A 19411-nucleotide genomic window follows, 5' to 3' on the forward strand; every position below is an offset into this window, starting at 1 on the left:
AAATAAATGATTCGAATGAATATCACTTTGATTTTGAATTTGTCTTTACTTTGATTAATTGGATTAGTACTATTCGTTGAACTTTATCATTAATAGCTTATATTCAGATTTGCATTAACAACATTTAGATTCTATTTGAACTTTAATTACATTAGATTAAATAATTTAACTCGGCTTTTATATAGATAGTCTTGTAAGAACTTCAAGATATGTTTCTCGGTTTAAACTATATTTTAGATTTGGATATACGTAGGCATAGATTTTGTCTCTGTTCGGGATTGCAACTCAAAAAGAAATTGATCAAAAATTTTTTTAAAAAAAAATACATCAAATTATTTTTATGTTTATTTTTAAATATTTTTGATGTGCTAATATAAAAAATAAATTAAAAAAATATTATTTTAATGTATTAATAAAAAAAAAAACTTTAAAAAGCAATTATTACCACATGCTTCCAAAAACCTCCCCTTGTTTTATTTTTTTGATTAATGTGAGTATCCGAATCAGTTTACGTATATCTCGACTAATCCAACAGGTTTTAAAATTAATAACTATATGAAGTTTGTAATATTCAAACTGGTGATTTTTAGAAAGCAAATTTAAAATTTGATCAGTTAAATTATACCTCTCATGTTTCACCCCTTGTTTTAATAGTTGTGTGTCGAGCACATTTATTGAAGTATGTTTTAAGTCTTAGTATTTAAATTTTCTGTATTTTTTATTTATTTATTTATGCTTTGCTTTCCCACGAATAAAGAAAAAAACTATTCTTTAGACTTGATGTTTGGCCTCCACCACAATTAAGAAAACACCAACATTTTGCTCCGAATCCAATCAATCCTTCCTTGGAATTAAAGCACAAAGAGAAGCCCTAGCTTGAAGAAATAAATTATGCCATCCCCACTCCATGCCAAAAACCTCCCATGCTCGTCATCATATATTTTATTAGGTCAATCTCTCTTTTAACGACTAGCTCCTCATGGCCACCCTTTCGCCTCTCCCTCTTCAATTTTCTACAGTATTAACGCCTTTCTGAATGCTAGCGTGCAAGTGTTGAAGTCTTGTAAATACAAAGTGTTGACGAAAGCACTGCAAGTACAGCCAATCATCACCCTAACAGCTAAAATGGCAATGTGTAATCATTAATCGATCGATGCAATGAGCTGCTGTTCTTGAGTAGCACTGTGCTTTAGCTACAACTTTTTGCTGATATCGCCCAGAAAGGAAACCTGTGGGGGGTTTGTGGGCTTTCTGCTTTTCACATGCCTGATATCATGCTCTTGAGATGCAAATATAAATGAAGAAAAGGCAAAGGATTAGCAATTTTTTATTCTGGGTCGGTCCAAAAATGATGTTAAAGTGAAGGAGGAGTCGGTGAAAATGTGCAGAATTGTGAGTCTAATTATTAGAAGCCTAAACAACTGTAAGAAAGCTAAAGCAGAAGGGAAAAAACAATGATTTTGATTCCTTTTTGCAAACAGTACTGTTTCGTAAAGAGATCATCGATTCACACCAAACCCATCTTTATCATGGCTCGCCACTCAGAATTGAAATAAAGGGAAAAGACAAGACAAGACAAGCCAACGTTCCAAAATGCCAGTTCATCCATCACATTATCAATGTTTTTAATTTAATTCATAGTATATCCATAAAAATCCAAGACACCAACCAACAGAGATATTAACAGCAATTAGGGGAGTGGGGGAAACAATCACAATTTCACAAAACTTTACACTAATTTGCATTAATTCCATTTAATATCCGTTATTAAACCATGGAGAGATGGACCGTGAGCCAAATAGCTAGCCTATCTTCCACTACAGCGAGCATCTCCTGTACGTTTTTAGGCTTCCTGATACTGCAGCAACTGCATGCGACTCTGTACCCTTAGCTGCTCATAAAACCTTCTGATGAATTCCTCAGCTTCATCGTCAACCTGTACATTCCCACCATCATTCTCATCTTCTGATGAATAATCTGACACTCTTACCGAGAACGGGGAGAGAAGAGGGCTACGCATCTCTCCCGGGGCGAACTCAGAGGCGTGATCAAAATGGATGTTGAAAGTGTACTCAGGAGTCTTCGGAACCATGACAACTGCGCCCTTGCTCTCCTCTGCTTGAAGCTGCTCCTCTTCTATGACCTCCGGGAGATTGATACAGGGGAAGTAATGGTGTTTGCGCTTTGGCATGCGGAAAAAAACAAGATCAGGACTGTTGCTGCATGAGAATTCATATTCTTGTAAGCCGAAGCTACAGCGTGCCAAATCCTTTGAGTGATGGTGGTGGGTGTGGTGGTGGAGGGACATGAGGTTGCTTAAGGACTTCCTCAAGAGCTTCCCTCTCTTCATCATGAGATTCATGTCCATTATCAACTTCCTCTTTGATACCAATCCCTTCCTTATCATAAAGAAGGTAACCCTCAAAACATTCCATAGCCTCTTGGCTAACATAGAGTTCACCCTTGGATGCACCTCCATTGCACAATACTCTCCTTGTAATTTTGTGGGAGCCTGTATGATCTTGGTAACATTAACACTAAAGGTGAAGATAAGAGATGAGAGAGAGAGAGAGAGGAGGAGGGCAAGTGGGTTTTCTTGTTTCCGCGAGGTTTGCTAGACCTCGCAAAACAAAGAAAACCCTGTGAGAAAACTTGAAGATGAGGGCTGTCGATTTATAGGCAGAGCTTCCCATTTCATTAAACACGAGAAAAAACATTTCTATTTTAATTTGTTTTCACCAAGAAAATTAAAATAAAATAAAGTGGGTTAATCCATCCATCTAGAAGCTGGGAAATGGAAAGGAGGGGGAGCCTTAAGAAAAACATCACCACATTCAAATGGACCCGACAACTCTTTGCTTTCATATTACTATTTCAAGGAGGATTTGCTGAAGCCTTGCAGTTGTACTGTTCTTTTTCCCGCATTATTATTGTTCTTATTAAGGATTTAAATCTTAGAGAAATCCGTAATAAATCATAAGAATTATATAAACTATAGATATGTATAATATCAAGTTTTGAAAAAAAAAAGCTTTTTAATGTATAAAGCTGAATATCATTACGCCTTGTTTGAGAGTATAGGAGTATGATGGAGATTTATTAAAATTATTATTTTTAGATTATTTTGATGTGATGGTGTTAAAAAATAAATTTTTAAAAAATATTATTTTGATATATTTATAAATTAAAAAATACTTTAAAAAAAATAATAATTATTATATTTTTAAAAAATAAAAAGAAATTAAGAGAGGACAAGAGTCAAAAAATACATGTGTTAACACAATGGTATTAAAAATATAAGAATGTTGCGTGGGACATTGTGGTCGGAGGGACAGAGGATGCTTCGCTTTTTTCAACGGCTCGAAGGGCATATTATCTGGCTAAGCAAACCCACCGGAGCGTCTCCTCATTTCATTACTATTATTTCAAGTAGGACCATGGTTGATTACTGACCCGCCCGGCGTAAAACCCGCAGGTAAAGTGGCCCGTTTTATGGGGATTAGCACAATGCTTCCTTTATATTCCACAAAGGTTCTATATTTTGATGGAAAGTATTTTTCTTAATAGTATTTTCTTGATTTTTTTTCATATTTAGCTACATTATTGAAAAACTGATTGGTAAAATTCACATTCAAAGGAAAACAAGTTTTTAGATAGAGGAAATTATTTTCTAGTTTAGAAAATTAAAGTGATATATAATGGGTCATGGTTTTCCAAACATCCCGTTTAAAAGTCATCATACAAAAGTTATAATTTAAAATGTAGTTATATCTTTTTCAACATCCAACTCTAAGTTAGGTCATGACGCTTCCGGGCTGAACTTCCCTCCCCGTCCATGCTGCGATCACGCTTGGGTTAGTGTATCAACTAAACTAGGATACTCAACTCCTCTTTGAGTGCAGCATACCCGCCTAGTAATTATAATATTCATCATATCCCATTAAATACAAACAGGCAGTATATGCTTATATTAATTAGATGTGATGGCACGAGCCGTTGAATAATATTATTTTATCATTATGAAATTACATATTTGCCCCTCCTATATTGTCAAATAATATAAAAGGATGCTCTGAGTATACAAAAACGATATTCAAGACCTTATGCTCTGAGACGTAAACACAGTCATTCTTTTTTTTTTTTTTAACTTCTACATTTTCTTCTCCTTCTTCATCTCTATCATAAAATCTCATTAATATCATTTTGCAACATAAAAATACCCCGTACTAACTTGATATTTGAAGAATCCTCCATCAACACCCTCAGGGGTCTCTAGAAAACATTGTGCAGATATTTACTGAAAACAAGAATTGCAACCTCTAAAGAAATCCATTAAAAAAAAAGTTAATGTAATCTGGAAGTGAATGTCATAGAATACTTTGTGAATAATCTATAAGTATCTAAAGGAATACTTCCCTGGAATATTCCTTGTGATTTTTGTAGCCTCATTAGTATGATACTTCATTGTTTTTATATACATATATAAACAATAATGTGCTAATAAAATAATTTAAAATATAATATTATTCAAAAATAATAAATTAATAATTTATTTATACAAATAATAGTATATCGAAATGTATTAATATACAGTATAAATGTATGTTAATTTGATGTATTTGTGCATATAATACTTTAATTTATATAATATTGCTAGAAAATATATTTAAATACAAAACATGTTATATTACACGATAATCATACATTTTAAATCATATAAATTATGCTATAAAATTAGAATACAATAGAAAAAAAATATATTTTCAATGTTCTCCAATGGTTATGTCTATAATGTTTTATTTAAAATATTTTTTAAAATGTATAGTTATATTTTATAAAAATAAGCTATATATAAATACATTGATATAATAAGAAAAATGCACTATTACACCTTTTTTTATCTTTTTCCTTTCTTTTTAAAATGATCAAGTATTTACATTTGTTGTTTTATATATATAAGATAATCTTGAAAAAAAAATATTAATAAGTAATTTTTCAACTTATTTTTTATAGCATAAATAAATACTAGAAAATATTTTTCAGTTTATTTTTCATGTTACTATCAAATATAAAAAAATAATACACCTTATATAAATTAATTTATCATAAAAATACACGCTCTAGCAAATAAATGAGACATTTATCTTAATTTTTCTTACATATTCCCGTACATAGTTAACATTAAGAGAAAAAACAAGGTTTAATTGAAGATATTGGATGGTTAATTGACTAAATTAAAAATACAAGAATCAATTTAAGGGTTTTTAAAATACTATTTTTTCAAGCAAACCCACCGGAGCCTCTCTTCGTATTTCATTACTATTATTTCAGGTAGGACCATGATTGAGTAGCGACCCGCCCGGCGTAAAACCAGCAGGTAAAGTGGCCCGTTTTACGGGGAATAGCACAATACTTCTTTTTATTTCACAAAGCTTCTGTATCATTAATTTAGAAAATATTTTTGAATTTATTTTTTATGTTATTGTTACGCATCAAAAAATAATATATTTTATATAAATTTATTTTTTATGAAAAACACTTAAAAAACTATTTTCTAACAAATAAATGAAACATTGATTTTAATTTTTCTTACACATTCCCATGCATAGTTAACATTAAGAGAAAAAAAAAACAAGGTTTAATCGAAGAGATTAGATGGTTAGTTGACTAAATAAAAATACAACAATAAATTTAAGGGTTTTTTTAAATACTAATTTTTCTTTGACTATGAGTGACCAGTGTTTCTCCCTTGTTAGCACCAAACTCATAATGGTCATGGTACAGAATTTTTAACCCATCTTCAAACACTTTATAATGGGTCGAGTAGAACACTTGAGTCCAGAAAAAAAGCTAGGCCGGTTTGAAACTCGGGTTCAAAAAAAGAGTTGTGGATTTTGCAGGTTGACCTGAATTAATTATATTTATTTTTTTGGATTTTTTGAATTGGGTTTCTTAATTTTTCTTGATTTTCTTTCTATAAGGTTATTTCAATCTCATGATTCAGATAACATATTTCACATGTTGACTCAGTTTATTTTTTTGGTTATTTTTAGTTTAATATTTTTTTTTTCAATTTGACCCTCTATTACTCTTTTTTTTTTTAATTTCATCATAGGTTGTTTGAGAATTGAGCTTTATAATTTTTTTAATTTGCTTTTTGCAAAGTTATCTCAGTCTCATAATCCAGGTCATATATTTAGCAAGTTAATTCTAGTCGATCTAATATGTTGTTATCTCAATATTTAAAAAATAAGATCATGCAATATTTCATCATATCAATATTTTTTAAAAAACAAACATCATCCAATATACATTATATTCTATTCTAAGTTCATAATTAATTTTTTAATTATAAAACAAAGCAAGAGAGATGCGACACAGCGCAGGCCAATGATCTAGTCCTTTATAGGCCGTGTTATAAACCCAGATACAACTGGATTACAAGCCCATGCTAGCAGGGTGATAGGCCCCAGGCCTATCAACATACCCTCATGGTAAAATTGCAGAAGCACACCATGGTGGTTCATGGGCTGGAGGCAGGCAGGCGCACGGATAAAAGAAAAATGTGAAGAGAAAGGGATAAAACTAGTAGCCTTACTGGCTAAGTAATACCGTGCTGCTACTGCATAGAGATGGGTGAAAGGAAGCACCTTTTTTGACCACTCCCACCTAACTCCAGAGGCAACTGTTGTTGTTATGATTAGCACTTTTGTTCGTGGACTCAAACGCAGCTCCATTAAGCAACCACAACAAAATATCTCTCAGCACTGACAACTGGCTGAAGCGCCGAAGTGCTTGTGCCTGTGCTTGCCACTACAAGACTACTTTTTCTTCTTCTTTTTGTTTGACGTACAAGGCTAAAGTTGTAAAATCACCAGTCGCCATTTGTGGCGATGGTGGATGCTTCTGGTTTCTTCAAGGAATTATCTGCTGGGGGAAAGTACGTGGAGGTTGTTGAACATGGAGGTGATCCCCCCCCTCGCGATCAAAACTCTTTTATCACATTTTAAATCAATAATTGGAGCCGTGTTTTGAAGATTGGTTTCTCTACGTTGGGGTTTGAAAAAAAAAAAATATAAACAAGAGAAGAAAAGTTCTCCGTAGGGCTAAAGAGTGGTCCATTCTAACGATATTCCTGAACTTTGGTCCTAAGTCAAATCACTCCCTATACTATAACTTTTCAAGATTTCACCCCCGTAACTCTAGTTTCTTTGCAATCTACTCCATTGATTAACCAACTTTACCATTCCTTCATCGTTTTTAGTGATATTTGATTGCGATACAACCGTGTTTTTAAAAATATTTAATTTTTTTAGTTTTAAATTTTTTTTTATTTTTAAAATGTTTAAATATATTAATATTAAAATTAAATTTTAAAAATTAATAATACAATGTTATTTTATTATATATTTTTTTAAAAAAAATGCCTTGAAAAACAATGTAATTCGAAGGAAACACTTGAACTCAAAAGGCCTCAAAAAAATAATAGTGTTCAATTTAAGAATATCCTACTCTCTCTCTCTCTTAATCAAGGAAAGAAAAAAATCCCTCTCGTGATTATTATAATAGAAATTGTTGCTTTGAGTATTATTGTTATGGATGCTATCGATTTTTTCTTTTTAAAAAAAACACAGATTAAGTGAAATGAAAGAGGAATTAAGGTTTCTTTCTAGACTCTTCTTTAATTATTGAAGATTATATAATTAATTTCTTGACAAGATATTTTTATCTCTTAAATATGATTTTTCTTTAATTATCCACACAGAAACCTAGCGTGACTAGCCGGTAAGAAGGACCGTTTTGTCAAATCAAACTAGTTTAAGGGCGAAACCTTGAAGACTCTAAAGTTCAGGGGGTAATATGTAAAGGTCCAGAGTTCAGGAAGCATTACGACAACAAGGCTCGCTTTTTAGAGGCTGGAAAAGAAAAGGCGAAGCCAGCTCTTGGGCACTATATCCACGAATAAACCAAAATTTGTGCCTTCCTTAGACCACACCAAGCTACAGGACGCCGACACGTGTCCTTCACCATGTCCCTTTCAACTTTCACTTTCACTTCAGGGCACTTTTTCTTTTTTCTTTTCTTATAGTCCCCACACATTGTCTCTCTCTGTATCTCACCCTCTCAATAGAAACATGGAGAAATAGAAAGGCGTTGTTTATTGTCTAATTCAGCTATATAAACCCTTCCCTGCTCTCGAACCCCTTCATGCCATTTCAAACCAGACCATTGAGTCTTTTCGCACAGATTGGTTGCAGCCTAAATATCTCCAGAAGCTTGAGCCCTGCTGTATATTTTTAGCGAGCTTTGTTCAGTCATCCTCCTCTCTTGGTTTAGTTGTGTCTTGAAAGTTTTCGAGCAATAACGATGAAGATGAAAGCAGGTGGCTTCTTGAAGAGGGTAATGTCCGTGTTGGCATCCATGGCCAAGGCTAAAACTCTGGCTCTGAAGAGCAAGACCAATGCCTTGAGGACGCGGTTGATAATATTCTCTCTACTCGGAAACAAGAAGATCATGATGAGCTCCATTACTGAGAAGCTCCATTCTCTGATGGGGCAACATGAAAAAGATCAAGAAGAAGCATTGGAATTGGAATGCTTAGATCAAAACAAGGCCTTGGAGTTCCATAACCACTTCAACTCTATGTCGCCCCTCCTGGTCAATCCTACTCACACCGAGTTGATGGAGAATATTGTTGCAGAGGATGGCCAAGATAATGTTATTGGCTATGGCTTTGAAGAAGCTGGCGATGACGAGGAGAAGTATCCAGACCTCACCCACTCGCTTTTTGACTCTGAAGGTGTGGAGTTTGAAGATTCAGGAGTGTCTGTGATAGATATGGTAAAGAATTCAAAGCAAGTAGGGGAGACGTTCAGCTTGGAAGACGAGATAGACCACGTGGCAGATTTGTTCATCAAGAGATTCCATCACCAGATGAGGCTGCAGAAGCAACAATCCATGAAGAGGTATCAGGAGATGCTTCAAGGGGCTACTGCTTAAAACTTCAAAGCCTTACAGCGAAGGTCAAGAACCATAAATGGTGAAAATACTCGTAAAACTACAGCCTGTGTTTTTATGGCTGCAACATCCCAAGTGCTGGAATGGGAATGGATTTTTTTTTTTTTTTTTGTAGATCTTGTAGTGTTGTACTTGAAGCTTTATAGCTCAATAATAAAACCAGAAAATCCAGATACATCGAAGCTTTTCCTTGTGATGGATACAACCAAAATCATATTCAAATAGAACACAGTAGTTCCAAAAATAAATCTAATAAGAATTAATGTCAATCTCTCTCAACCCTTACAAAAGAATTAAAAGCAGTTTGTATTTTATTATTGGTTTTATGCTGGTTACAGTAATGTTTCTTGCCAGAAATAAATCAGAAGAACAGAACGAGAGATTGTCAAGATGATGATCCGTGAATTTGAAGTAAGAAAGTATGGGAATGGAGTTTAATTGGATGTTAAGAAAACCTAATATTTAATTACTTGTCAATAATCTTTCAATTTTCTAGTAAACAGAATTGAAAGGCATTCTTACTTACTTAACATTCTCTTCTTTGTTAAGAATGCTTCTTCTTTCTTCTTCTTCTTCTTCTTCTTTTTATAAAAATTTAAAGAATTAATATCAGATAAATATTTTAATTAGTTCCGTTTAGAGAAAAAAAAAAAAAAAAGTTCGCTCATTATTATTCAATTTTATAGCACTGGGAGACTTAGGTTTTGCCATCAATGAATGGTGGAGTTGGTGAAGTGCGTTTGTTTTACATTGCTTTTGAGTTTGTGTTACAATAAAATACAGTAACATATTTGATAATTATAAAAACTGTTTTTTATATTAAAAAAATTTACTAAAAAAATTGAGTTTGAAAATGTAGTTTTTATAAAGTATATTTTTATATATTTTTTTAATTGAGTTTTGTAAAATACTATTTATTTTTGGTTTTAAAAGTATTTTTAAAAAAAATTGATAATTTTTATTTTTTTTTACTTTAAATTAATATTTTTTTTGTGTGTTTTTAGATCATTTTGATGCGTTAATATCAAAAATAAAATTTCAAAAATAAAAATATATTTTTTTAATATATTTTCAATTAAAAAATACTTTACAAAGTAACCGCAACCATTATACTACCAAATATTTTATATATGTTTTTTGTTGTACATAAACTCCAACTATAATTTTTATCAAATAAATATCTAAATCCAACTAATCATACCTAATCATAATTTTTTAAAATTTATTTTTTTTAAAACTGCAACCTTAAAAATAAACACAGTAGAAGAGGCAAGATAATATTTTTTTTATATGTTTTTTTGGTGGTTTCTGTTCAAAAAAAGCATATTCTGTTATTAAAAAGCTTTATTTAGAAAATAAAAATTTAATATATTACGCCCAAGCTAGACATAATACCCTTCTTAAAAAAAAAAGAGAAGACACTCAGGTTTTGCTAACATTAAAAGTATTTTAATGGTTTCAAGGTGCTTAAAAAAATTAACAAATACACACACACGCTCCCGATTAATTTTTTAATAATTAATCAATCATATAAAAAAACTTAAATATCCTAAATATTAAAGTATTTGATTTAAAAAAAAAACACCTTTGAATAATAAAAAGAAGCCCGAATCTACGGTATTTTTCGATGCCCAATTAATTTTTGTTAATAACCATACAAAGTGTGTGCAACTTAGCTCGTATATCTTGATAAAAAGAAAAATAAAAGAATTTTTTAGCAAATTATTTTTTTTAAACGATAGAAAATAATAAATAATCATTTTATAGGTTCAATCATCTAACAAGATCCACTCCAAAAAACCAAAGTAAAATTGATTGATTCTCCAAATTGATAAAGGGCAACATTGTAAACGATCTGATAGAGGAGGGATATTTTTGTAGCTAACCTATTTTTTCCCTCAACATTCCCTTTGGGAAAGAAAGAAATAAAACTAACACTCCTAGCTCATTGGTCAACAACAATCGATCCTAAGAGTACCAACCTGTCTACTGGGCTTGCAGGATGTTCAGTAGGCCCTGAGATTAGTTGTGGTGCGCGTAAGACACCCAGGGAAATAAAACTAAAACCTACCCTCCATTAATCCTCCAAGCTCCGGGTTTGGAACAATTAGGATTTGAATAAATTGTCCTCTGCATCTGCCAAAACCGAACTGCGGTCAACAAATCCAAATCGGTACGCATTAATTCTCTCTTTTCTTCTGTTTTTTAGGAGATAGAGAAGGGGTTTGCAAGCAATTTATTTACATATTTGTTTTTACGTTTTGGGTTTCATTCATCTATCTACGCCAAAGAGGTTGTTCTAATTTCTTTTCTACTTCTTCAATTCATGGGAGACGTTAACAGAGGGAATCAGGGCCGAACTTCAATGAGCACACCACTTGTTGATGGACTCACTGGTATCTTAATTTTCAGCTGCAATTTCTTCACCTGATTGCTGATTTCAATTTTTATTTCTTTTTAATTGTAAATTGAGTTCAGATTTCTATAACCGGGTGTGTTCTGCTTCTTATTTAAATATCTTATGTTTGTTGGGTGTTTGTTTTTTTGAATTTCAAGACTAGACTACTGTTAGATTGTGGTTGAATGAATTTCGTGTTCTTATCCTTTAGTGTCTGAGGCTGCGGGAGATGATGTGAAAAAGACCTCTAGAGATCAGAGAGAAGCGCTGCCCGGGGAGCCTATATGTGTTGTTTGTGGTCGCTATGGTGAGTATATATGTGATCAGACTGATTCTGATATTTGCAGTTTGGAATGCAAACAAACTCTCTTAGGGAGGGCTGCTGACACCCACCTTCCAGTTGGCCACCCACTCCCTAAACGACTGGCTGCAACTGATGAGTGCTTTTATGTTAGAGACTCAGAATCTCTTCCTTTAACTAGCGATCAAACAGAACTGCTGAGGAGGAAACTTGAAATCCATGTGAAGGGAGACTCAGTTCCAGATCCCATTTTGTCTTTCTCTTCTTGTGATCTTCCTGAGAAACTCCAGCACAACATGCAGACTTTAGGATATGACATGCCGACACCTATACAGATGCAAGGTATTGCGGCTGCTTTGACCGGAAAAAGTCTGCTTGCTTCAGCTGACACTGGCTCAGGGAAAACTGCATCCTTTCTGGTTCCTGTTGTTTCTCGTTGTGCGACTTTTCGGCACGGGAACTTGTCTAAAAGTAAAAAGCCACTAGCGATGGTTTTAACTCCAACCAGGGAGCTTTGTATACAGGTTGAGGAACAGGCTAAATTGCTAGGAAAGGGTTTGCCTTTTAAAACTGCCCTTGTGATTGGTGGTGAGGCCATGCCTAGACAACTGTACCGCATTCAGCAGGGTGTGGAACTCATTGTGGGAACTCCTGGTAGGCTTATTGATCTCTTAGCAAAGCACGATATTGAACTAGATGACATAATGATACTGGTCCTGGATGAGGTGGACTGCATGCTTCAAAAGGGCTTCCGAGATCAGGTTATGCAGATTTTCAGGGCTCTCTCACAACCCCAGGTGTTGATGTATTCGGCTACAATGTCACAAGAGGTAGAGAAGATGGCAAGCTCTATGGCAAAAGATTTAATTTTTGTTTCCATTGGGCAGCCTAACAGACCAAGTAAGGCCGTGAAGCAGCTGGCTATCTGGGTGGAGTCAAAACAAAAGAAGCAAAAGCTTTTTGACATATTGATGAGCAAGCAGCATTTTCTACCACCATCAATTGTATACGTGGGTTCCCGAATCGGGGCAGATCTCCTATCTAATGCAATCACTGTCACCACTGGATTGAAGGCCCTATCAATTCATGGAGAGAAGTCTATGAAGGAGAGACGAGAGATAATGAAGTCATTTTTGGTTGGAGAGGTTCCTCTGGTTGTGGCTACCGGGGTTTTGGGCCGGGGAGTTGATCTCTTGGGCGTGAGACAGGTGATAGTGTTTGATATGCCCAATTCCATTAAGGAGTATGTCCATCAGATTGGGAGGGCATCGCGAATGGGAGAGGATGGTACATCTATTGTATTTGTTAATGAGGAGAACAGAAATTTATTTCCAGATTTGGTTGAAGTCTTAAAATCTTCTGGAGCTGTGATCCCTCGTGAGCTTGTTAACTCAAGGTATGTGAAGCGTTCTTTTCCTATGGTCAAGGGCCAGAGAAAGCGAAAGTATGGTTCATGAGTTTTCAGAATCTTTGTTATGTAACTGGCTCTATTTGCTTGCCACACATGGAAAGTCTACTCTACTGCTGCGTACTAAATTCCCTGGCCTTGCTGAGTGCATGGACCAAGGAAAACACACTACCTTGAGAGCAACTTCATGACCGCTTAGTGGAGCAAGAATCGTTACCCTTGAGTTTTCAAGGATGATGTTCGCAGAGGGAGAAGTGGCCCACATAAAATTTGCTAATAGCCATGCAACATGTTTTGGTCGACGACTATTTCCATAGTCTTCAAGCTCAATTACTTTTTTCTGTCCAATCCGTTTCTGGTTTTTTTTAGGTTCGGTTTTTCATTGGTTGTATTTTTAAATTTGAACACCCCTAGTCCAAGCTTTTTAATTCTAGGAGGACAATGGACATTAAGAATTGGGTGACAAGATGTCCTCTGCTGCTTAAAAAAAAAAAATTGAAAATATCGATGAACATTTACTGTGAATGGCAGTGGCAGTAATTATTGGGTAAATATGTTGAAATAATATATTTTTTATTTTTTAAAATTTATTTTTAATATTACTATTACTATATTGTATTGAAATGATATGAAAATATTAATTTAAAATAAAAAAATGAAATATTTTTAAAATGCAAAACCAATAATACACAGCCGCCAAAATGGATGATGCAGGAAGGACGGGGAAATCAGCTCATGGCCCATTATACTTGAAATCCAGTGCTAGCAGCGTAACTCAATGGGCCACCGCGTAACCCAAAAGAAGAACAGTTGCGCGCGGGTCCACACAAGATCAATTATATAAAAATCATCAGTTCGGGCAGACGCGTTACGTGGAAGATTTAATCTTCCTAGCAGTTGCTTCCTACCTAATATAATTAATTATCACAACAAAAATTAATAGTTAAATTTTAATAATCTCTTAACTTAATTCTCTGTTAATAAACTAAAAAGCCTGTTGGACAGTTTAAAATTACATTTCAAATGGTGCTCTAAAATATAATTTTTATTTATTTACTGTGTTTTTTAAAATTGTTTTAATATATTGGTATTGAAAATAATTTTTAAAAATAAAAATATATAATATATTTCTAAAAAATATCACTTTAAAAATAACCGGAAACGAATACCCGAAAATAAACGATATTTTGCGTGTTTTGGTTTCAGGTTTCAACTCCCTCGCGAAAATCATCAACAACAACAACCGTACGATATCATCCATCCAAAAAAGTTTAATAATGAGTCAATGCTTGAAAATCTGCACTTAATTCTAATCTCTTCCCTTCATTTCCAACACCAGATCATTTCACCTACACATACAGGTAACTTCTCTTCTTCTTCTTCCTCCACAACTCCCATCTCTTTCTCCCATTATCAATTCTTCTTTATATATATATATATATATATATATATATATATATATATATATATATATATAATTGAACATCAACATGCCTTGCAAATCAAACAAATTTCTCTCATCAGATATACTGCCTCTTTATTTTTTTCTAATCTGTTAAATGTTAATGATTTTCTACCAGGCAGTTCAGTTGTCCTTGTGCCATAAGGTGGGTGAAGAAGGAACGGTTAGTGTTTGCGCCGTTTCAACATGAGAAATGGGACATGGAGCGTGGGTGAATCTTCCAGCTCAACTTCCTTGAGCAGTCAGCAAGATAATGAGGATGATCGGATGATTGCTCTTGTGTTAACCGAGGAGTATGCCAACCTAGATGGAGGAGTCGCTAAACGCCTTTCAAACCTTGCACCTGTTCCTGTAATTTACCCACTTTTCCATTAATTAATAAATGCCTTTTTTATATATTTAATTAATGATTCTCTATCTATTTTTTTCAAGAAGAGGTTGTGCAATACTCGTAGAGTTAGAAAATGTCCGTGACTTATTTATGATTTTGCATGATCTATCTGTTTCTCGGCTTTGATAAGATTTTAATTAAATGTTCAGCATGTTCCGCGGATAAATTCCTACATTCCCAACCTGAGCGACGCCAGTTTGGATCATCAAAGGCTTCTTCAAAGGTATGTCCTGTATTTGGTAACCAATCGCCAAAAGGCAGATAAAATGTCGTTTTCTTTTGGTTCATAGGATAAATGACAGCACTCATACACTTGCATGGAAATGTTTGAATTCTTACTGCTAGGTTTAATGAGAAGTTATTGATTCTCATTTGGAAGGAAAGCACAGCTTTTAAATATAGTACTGAGAGGGAGGGGGGGGGGTAGGCTTAGAGAAACTGCCAGTTTATGTTCTGAGAGTTCAGCTCGGGTAAAATAATCGGTAAATCTCATCGACTACCTTCAAGCCTTTAGTATTTTACACTGGAGACTGTTCAGGATATCGAATAGAATTTTCCTTTAAAACAGTACTATTTAGTTTGGGGTCTCAATGGGCTAATGCTAGAGTTTGTTATTATGCAGATGCTCAGAGATAACGTGTTTTTTATGTTTTTCTTTCAGGCTAAATGTTTATGGTTTATATGAAGTGAAGGTTTCTGGGGATGGAAATTGTCAGGTATGTTGACTTTAGAAGTCACGTGGAAGTGTTTTCTTGCTCTTGGCCTGATGAAATAATATTGATTTCTCCCTTCTTGATTTATTGCAGTTCCGTGCACTTTCAGAGCAGATGTTCAAGTCACCTGAGCATCACAAGCATGTTCGAAAGGATGTTGTGAAACAGGTGGGTGTTCTTTGAAGTGCCTAATAGATTTCTCTGAAAGGTGGATTTGGTTCATTAAAATCAGAATTAAACTGAATTGGGGCTTCTAATCTCAAACCTTTTCATGTGATCTTAGTGCTTTTGCTAAGTGAAGAACTGAACCAACCTCTTGTTGCAATACAGTAAAGGAATGATAAATAAATGTTTGGTGGGATGTAAACTTCGTAGTCTAAGAACAGGACTTTGAGGGGAGGATGAAATTGCCATTAAGGACATCATGTTGGCTTCATTATGGACACATGTCACATCCCTTTCCTCTGGCCTTGCTGCTGGTGCTGCTAAATTCCAACTTTAGATCCATGCCAATAGTTCTGATGTTACCACCATTACTGCCACCTCCTCTATCAGCCTCTTCCCCATATTGTGCAATGTGTTGTCTCTCATGTGTTAGCAGCATGCTTGAGTTGCAATGACTAACCAGCCTCTAAGTTGCACAATTACCACCGCCACCACCTTCCTTCAAAAGTAAGTGGTAGTTTGCTACTTTAGGATCCCGTCTGGCAGGTTCTGTGCAGGCATGATACCATCGCTACCTTATCGTCTTTGGCACTCGACCAGACTAGTACTGCACCGCATTACCTCAGCATATCAAATTGCTTGTAATCTCCAAACATCTGATTGTCAAGTCAGTCACCTTCTCACTGACAGGACAAACACCCACAATGCAACATCTTCAGTCGTCTCTATCTCTTGCATGTCTCTAGTTTCTCACTGCTGCTACAATCACCATCATGCGCCTCTCATTAGACCAGGACCACTTTCTCCTTGTACAATTTTGAAGATCCTAACCCAGCTGCCATTTCAAGCTGTGATTTTCTATAAATCTCAAGCATTTTGAAGAAGAATCTCATAATTAAGATACCTCTTCCTCATAGCAAAAGTATTTCACACTCATGTCTATTTTCAAGATCTGCAATCGAGTACAAATGCATGGTCTGACATAGAAAGTTCTCTATGTTTGACGCAACAAATTTTAGTTTAGCAATAGCAAAGAGGTTAGCCATCTGTCAAGGCAAAAGACTCAACAGTGAACACTAATGTTATTTTACCTTTTCTTTTGGTTCATTTTCCTGTTTTAGCTGAAAGAGCACCGCTCGTTATACGAAGGCCATGTCCCGATGAAGTACAAACGTTATCGCAAGAAAATGGCAAAGTATGCTTACTTAAGAATCATTTACTTTTTGTTGCAATTGACCTGTACTTTGTGTTTGCATCTACTTTGTGTTTTAGTTTTATTGTTGGTGATTTCAGTGTTCTTCTTGTAATTAACTGCCTAATGCAGGTCTGGTGAATGGGGGGACCATGTTACCTTACAAGCAGCTGCTGATAAGGTCAAGTATCTTTTTTTCAAACTGTTATGAGTTCCTTCGGTGCACTAATTTCGTAATTATGATGCATCATTGGGGTGTTATTCAGATTAATTTGGAATACAGTTATTCAGATTCTCATTCATGAAGTACTTTAGTAATCATATGGTTATCTATTATTGGGTAAAGGGTTGATGGAATAATGACAATATAGTGGAGGTAATACTGCAAATAATATCATTTTCTCCCTTCTAATTTAATGTAATTTAAATCCGCTTATCAAAACTGCACTTGAAATATTGGTGGGCGGGATTTAAGATTTGGGTGTTTTATGACAGCTTAATTAATAATAATAGCATAGAGACTTCTCCCTCACTTTGATTCTTGTGCTGTCTAGGATTGACTTTGTGCTTGTTTCACCATAGGATTGATTTTATACAAGATGTTGATGCTGAGATTGTTTTAGGGCTTCCATAGTCAAATCTGAAACAAATATCTTGTTGTGTTGTTTTATGTAGCATGGGATCGCAGTCTTACACTAAATGGAATATAATTAGAAATTAGTAATGGATCATGAAATATGCCCCTGGAGAAATTAGCCATTGGATGTCCAAGGGAAACATTTGGTTAAATATCTGGCGGAACAGTAGAAATTGTCGTACTGCAGTTCTTTGAGCCTGGAACAAGGAAGAAAAAAATTTTATTTTGATGGAATGGATTCTTAAATATTTATTTTAATAAACACATGTCAAGTTAAATGTCCCAATTTCCCTGTGAGCTTCACTTTATGATATGCTGCTAAAGTTGTACTATTTGGCATAATTCAGCACCGCTTTTTATTAAATTTCTGGTTTTTTATATGCAGTTTGCTGCAAAGATATGCCTTTTGACATCTTTTAGAGATACCTGTTTCATTGAAATTATGCCACAATACCAGCCACCAAAACGAGGTAAGAACTGCCTCTGTAGGCTGTCGTAAAACCTTTGATATTGTTGAATATTCCACTCGCATTACTTTAACAGAATTAATTCTCTCTGAAAGTCGAAATTTTTAGAATTGAGTTTGTATTCAAGTTAAAACCTTTATGATTCAATCCAACTGACTTCTGCAGGATTTAATAATTTTTTTGCTTCCTGGAACTCAAGAGCAGGCAATAAAAGCCTATCAGCTCTGAAAAATAAATTTAGTAGCCCATGTATTTGAATTTCAAAAAGAAAAGAAAAGAAAAATTACAGGACCTTGGCCCATGTATGTGATTCCAATGTGCACTTCTGGCTAATTTATCTATGTTGTTGGATACGAAGTAGCAAAGATATGAAGAGGCCTTATAGCTCTAAATTTTGAATTTGGGAAAGCATTTATCTTTAAACATTCTATTTTTACTAAAGATGTTATAAATGCCTTGATGAACTTGGTACTTTTACCATCCTCGTTTACTTTTAATTCTTCATGATGCAGAGTTGTGGTTGAGTTTCTGGTCCGAGGTACACTACAACTCATTGTATGAAATCCGAGGTAGGTTTAAAAAATAAAACTTCATTCTCGTAGGTGTGATATTCTAATGGTTTTGTGGTCTTAAATGAAAAGGACCAATGTGATTTTGCACTAAGATGCCTGGTTCCAATTTCAGATGCTCCTGTTCCACGGAAGCCAAAGAAGAAACACTGGTTGTTCTAGATGAAGCCGAGACTGTTGATTTTGGTATAGCAATTGGGATCATTTATAAAGATTTTTCTACTGCACATAGTTTTGCTACATGTTGTGTTACATCTTCATTATTTCATATCTTTCTTATAGGAAATAAATTGTTTCTCTCTTGTAAAGTTATTGATTTTGTTTTGGGTTTTAAGAGGACATGCTATGACATTTTCTAGCTATGGATTCATTGGGATAGGGCTAATATTCTATTATCGACTCGTTATAGTGTCCTTTTCCATTCCTTGTCGTCTCTGCTCGTCTCAAATAGAAGTTCTGTTTTTTCTTTTTTCTTTTTTCTTACCTAAATATCCTATAGTTTTGTTCGGGGTTCGTGGTTCGTGGTTGTCTCTTCTAATAAGTGCGTTTCTTGTAAATCAAACTTGTGTTATGTTTAAGTTATTAATGCCTTTTTTTTTTTAACAGGAATATTATTTACATACTCTTGTTAATTTGTAGTGGATCATTGGATGTTATAAAATAAATAGAAATATATCAAATTCTAATGAA

At 34.3% G+C, this 19411-nt stretch overlaps 4 protein-coding genes across 7 annotated transcripts; 3 read left to right on the forward strand and 1 right to left on the reverse strand.

The window, feature by feature from the left end:
- Positions 1 to 1585: 1585 nt before the first annotated feature.
- LOC118041843 (uncharacterized) lies at positions 1586 to 2652 on the reverse strand. Its single transcript, XM_035049361.2, has one exon. It carries the CDS (start codon positions 2477 to 2479, stop codon positions 1844 to 1846), a length of 636 nt encoding a protein of 211 aa, XP_034905252.1. The 5' UTR covers positions 2480 to 2652; the 3' UTR covers positions 1586 to 1843.
- A 5479-nt stretch (positions 2653 to 8131) lies between these two features.
- On the forward strand, positions 8132 to 9287 carry LOC118041842 (uncharacterized). Its single transcript, XM_035049360.2, has one exon. It carries the CDS (start codon positions 8368 to 8370, stop codon positions 8998 to 9000), a length of 633 nt encoding a protein of 210 aa, XP_034905251.1. The 5' UTR covers positions 8132 to 8367; the 3' UTR covers positions 9001 to 9287.
- A 1782-nt stretch (positions 9288 to 11069) lies between these two features.
- LOC118041839 (DEAD-box ATP-dependent RNA helicase 41) lies at positions 11070 to 13455 on the forward strand. Of its 3 annotated transcripts, none has more exons than XM_035049358.2 (3): positions 11070 to 11191; positions 11352 to 11414; positions 11628 to 13455. In XM_035049358.2, exons 2-3 carry the CDS (start codon positions 11384 to 11386, stop codon positions 13172 to 13174), a joined length of 1578 nt encoding a protein of 525 aa, XP_034905249.1. In that variant the 5' UTR covers positions 11070 to 11191; positions 11352 to 11383; the 3' UTR covers positions 13175 to 13455. The 3 variants fall into 3 exon arrangements, with proteins under 3 accessions (XP_034905249.1, XP_034905248.1, XP_073260294.1); XM_035049357.2 differs by having other exon boundaries at positions 11362 to 11414; XM_073404193.1 differs by having other exon boundaries at positions 11076 to 11191; positions 11310 to 11414.
- An 871-nt stretch (positions 13456 to 14326) lies between these two features.
- On the forward strand, positions 14327 to 19142 carry LOC118041841 (OVARIAN TUMOR DOMAIN-containing deubiquitinating enzyme 12). Of its 2 annotated transcripts, none has more exons than XM_035049359.2 (10): positions 14327 to 14486; positions 14706 to 14938; positions 15128 to 15201; positions 15640 to 15694; positions 15785 to 15859; positions 16978 to 17051; positions 17181 to 17229; positions 18071 to 18155; positions 18665 to 18721; positions 18837 to 19142. In XM_035049359.2, exons 2-10 carry the CDS (start codon positions 14774 to 14776, stop codon positions 18881 to 18883), a joined length of 681 nt encoding a protein of 226 aa, XP_034905250.1. In that variant the 5' UTR covers positions 14327 to 14486; positions 14706 to 14773; the 3' UTR covers positions 18884 to 19142. The 2 variants fall into 2 exon arrangements, with proteins under 2 accessions (XP_034905250.1, XP_073260281.1); XM_073404180.1 differs by having other exon boundaries at positions 14332 to 14486; positions 14710 to 14938.
- Positions 19143 to 19411: the final 269 nt, after the last annotated feature.

Source organism: Populus alba, chromosome 14, assembly GCF_005239225.2.
Source record: "Populus alba chromosome 14, ASM523922v2, whole genome shotgun sequence".
NCBI lineage: Eukaryota > Viridiplantae > Streptophyta > Magnoliopsida > Malpighiales > Salicaceae > Populus > Populus alba.

What these genes read in the sequence shown, in the direction of transcription:
- LOC118041841 (XM_035049359.2), top strand. Translation starts at nt 14,774, where the DNA reads ATGAGAAATGGGACATGGAGCGTGGGTGAATCTTCCAGCTCAACTTCC. An exon ending in CTGGGGATGGAAATTGTCAG is followed by an intron (nt 15,695 to 15,784) that starts GTATGTTGACTT and finishes GATTTATTGCAG; the next exon opens with TTCCGTGCACTTTCAGAGCA. An exon ending in CTCATTGTATGAAATCCGAG is followed by an intron (nt 18,722 to 18,836) that starts GTAGGTTTAAAA and finishes TTCCAATTTCAG; the next exon opens with ATGCTCCTGTTCCACGGAAG.
- LOC118041839 (XM_073404193.1), top strand. Translation starts at nt 11,345, where the DNA reads ATGGGAGACGTTAACAGAGGGAATCAGGGCCGAACTTCAATGAGCACA. An exon ending in ACTTGTTGATGGACTCACTG is followed by an intron (nt 11,415 to 11,627) that starts GTATCTTAATTT and finishes CTTATCCTTTAG; the next exon opens with TGTCTGAGGCTGCGGGAGAT.
- LOC118041843 (XM_035049361.2), bottom strand. Translation starts at nt 2,479, where the DNA reads ATGGAGGTGCATCCAAGGGTGAACTCTATGTTAGCCAAGAGGCTATGG.
- LOC118041842 (XM_035049360.2), top strand. Translation starts at nt 8,368, where the DNA reads ATGAAGATGAAAGCAGGTGGCTTCTTGAAGAGGGTAATGTCCGTGTTG.